We start from the raw sequence: 233 nt of genomic DNA on the forward strand, positions 1-233 counted from the left end.
GGGCGGGGGAGCCAGTAGCCGGCCATGGCGGCCACAGCGCCAATGAAGATGGCGGTGAAGACCATGTCGCCTTTGGCGGCCAGCGTGGCGAGGGCGCAGATCATCACGCCGAAGAACATCTGCTGCAGCACCACCACCTCGTCCTCCGTCACGTCGTCGAAGAAGCCCTTCTCTGGGGCATCTGCAAGGATGGCGCTTGTAGGGGGGGCACGGCTGGGTGGGCAGAGCCCCCC

General features: G+C 67.0%; 1 protein-coding gene across 1 annotated transcript in view; it reads right to left on the reverse strand.

Annotated features, from left to right (window-relative positions):
- Positions 1–233, reverse strand: part of LOC103903341 — a gene marked incomplete at its 5' end in the record, with an annotated part of 44,582 nt that overhangs the window by 32,618 nt on the left and 11,731 nt on the right. Inside the window, 1 exon segment of the mRNA XM_019473424.1 lies at positions 5–195. Within this exon segment, the coding sequence (XP_019328969.1) occupies positions 5–195 (191 nt within the window).

This window comes from Aptenodytes forsteri, unplaced genomic scaffold (genome assembly GCF_000699145.1).
Source record: "Aptenodytes forsteri isolate BGI_AS27 unplaced genomic scaffold, ASM69914v1 Scaffold53, whole genome shotgun sequence".
NCBI lineage: Eukaryota > Metazoa > Chordata > Aves > Sphenisciformes > Spheniscidae > Aptenodytes > Aptenodytes forsteri.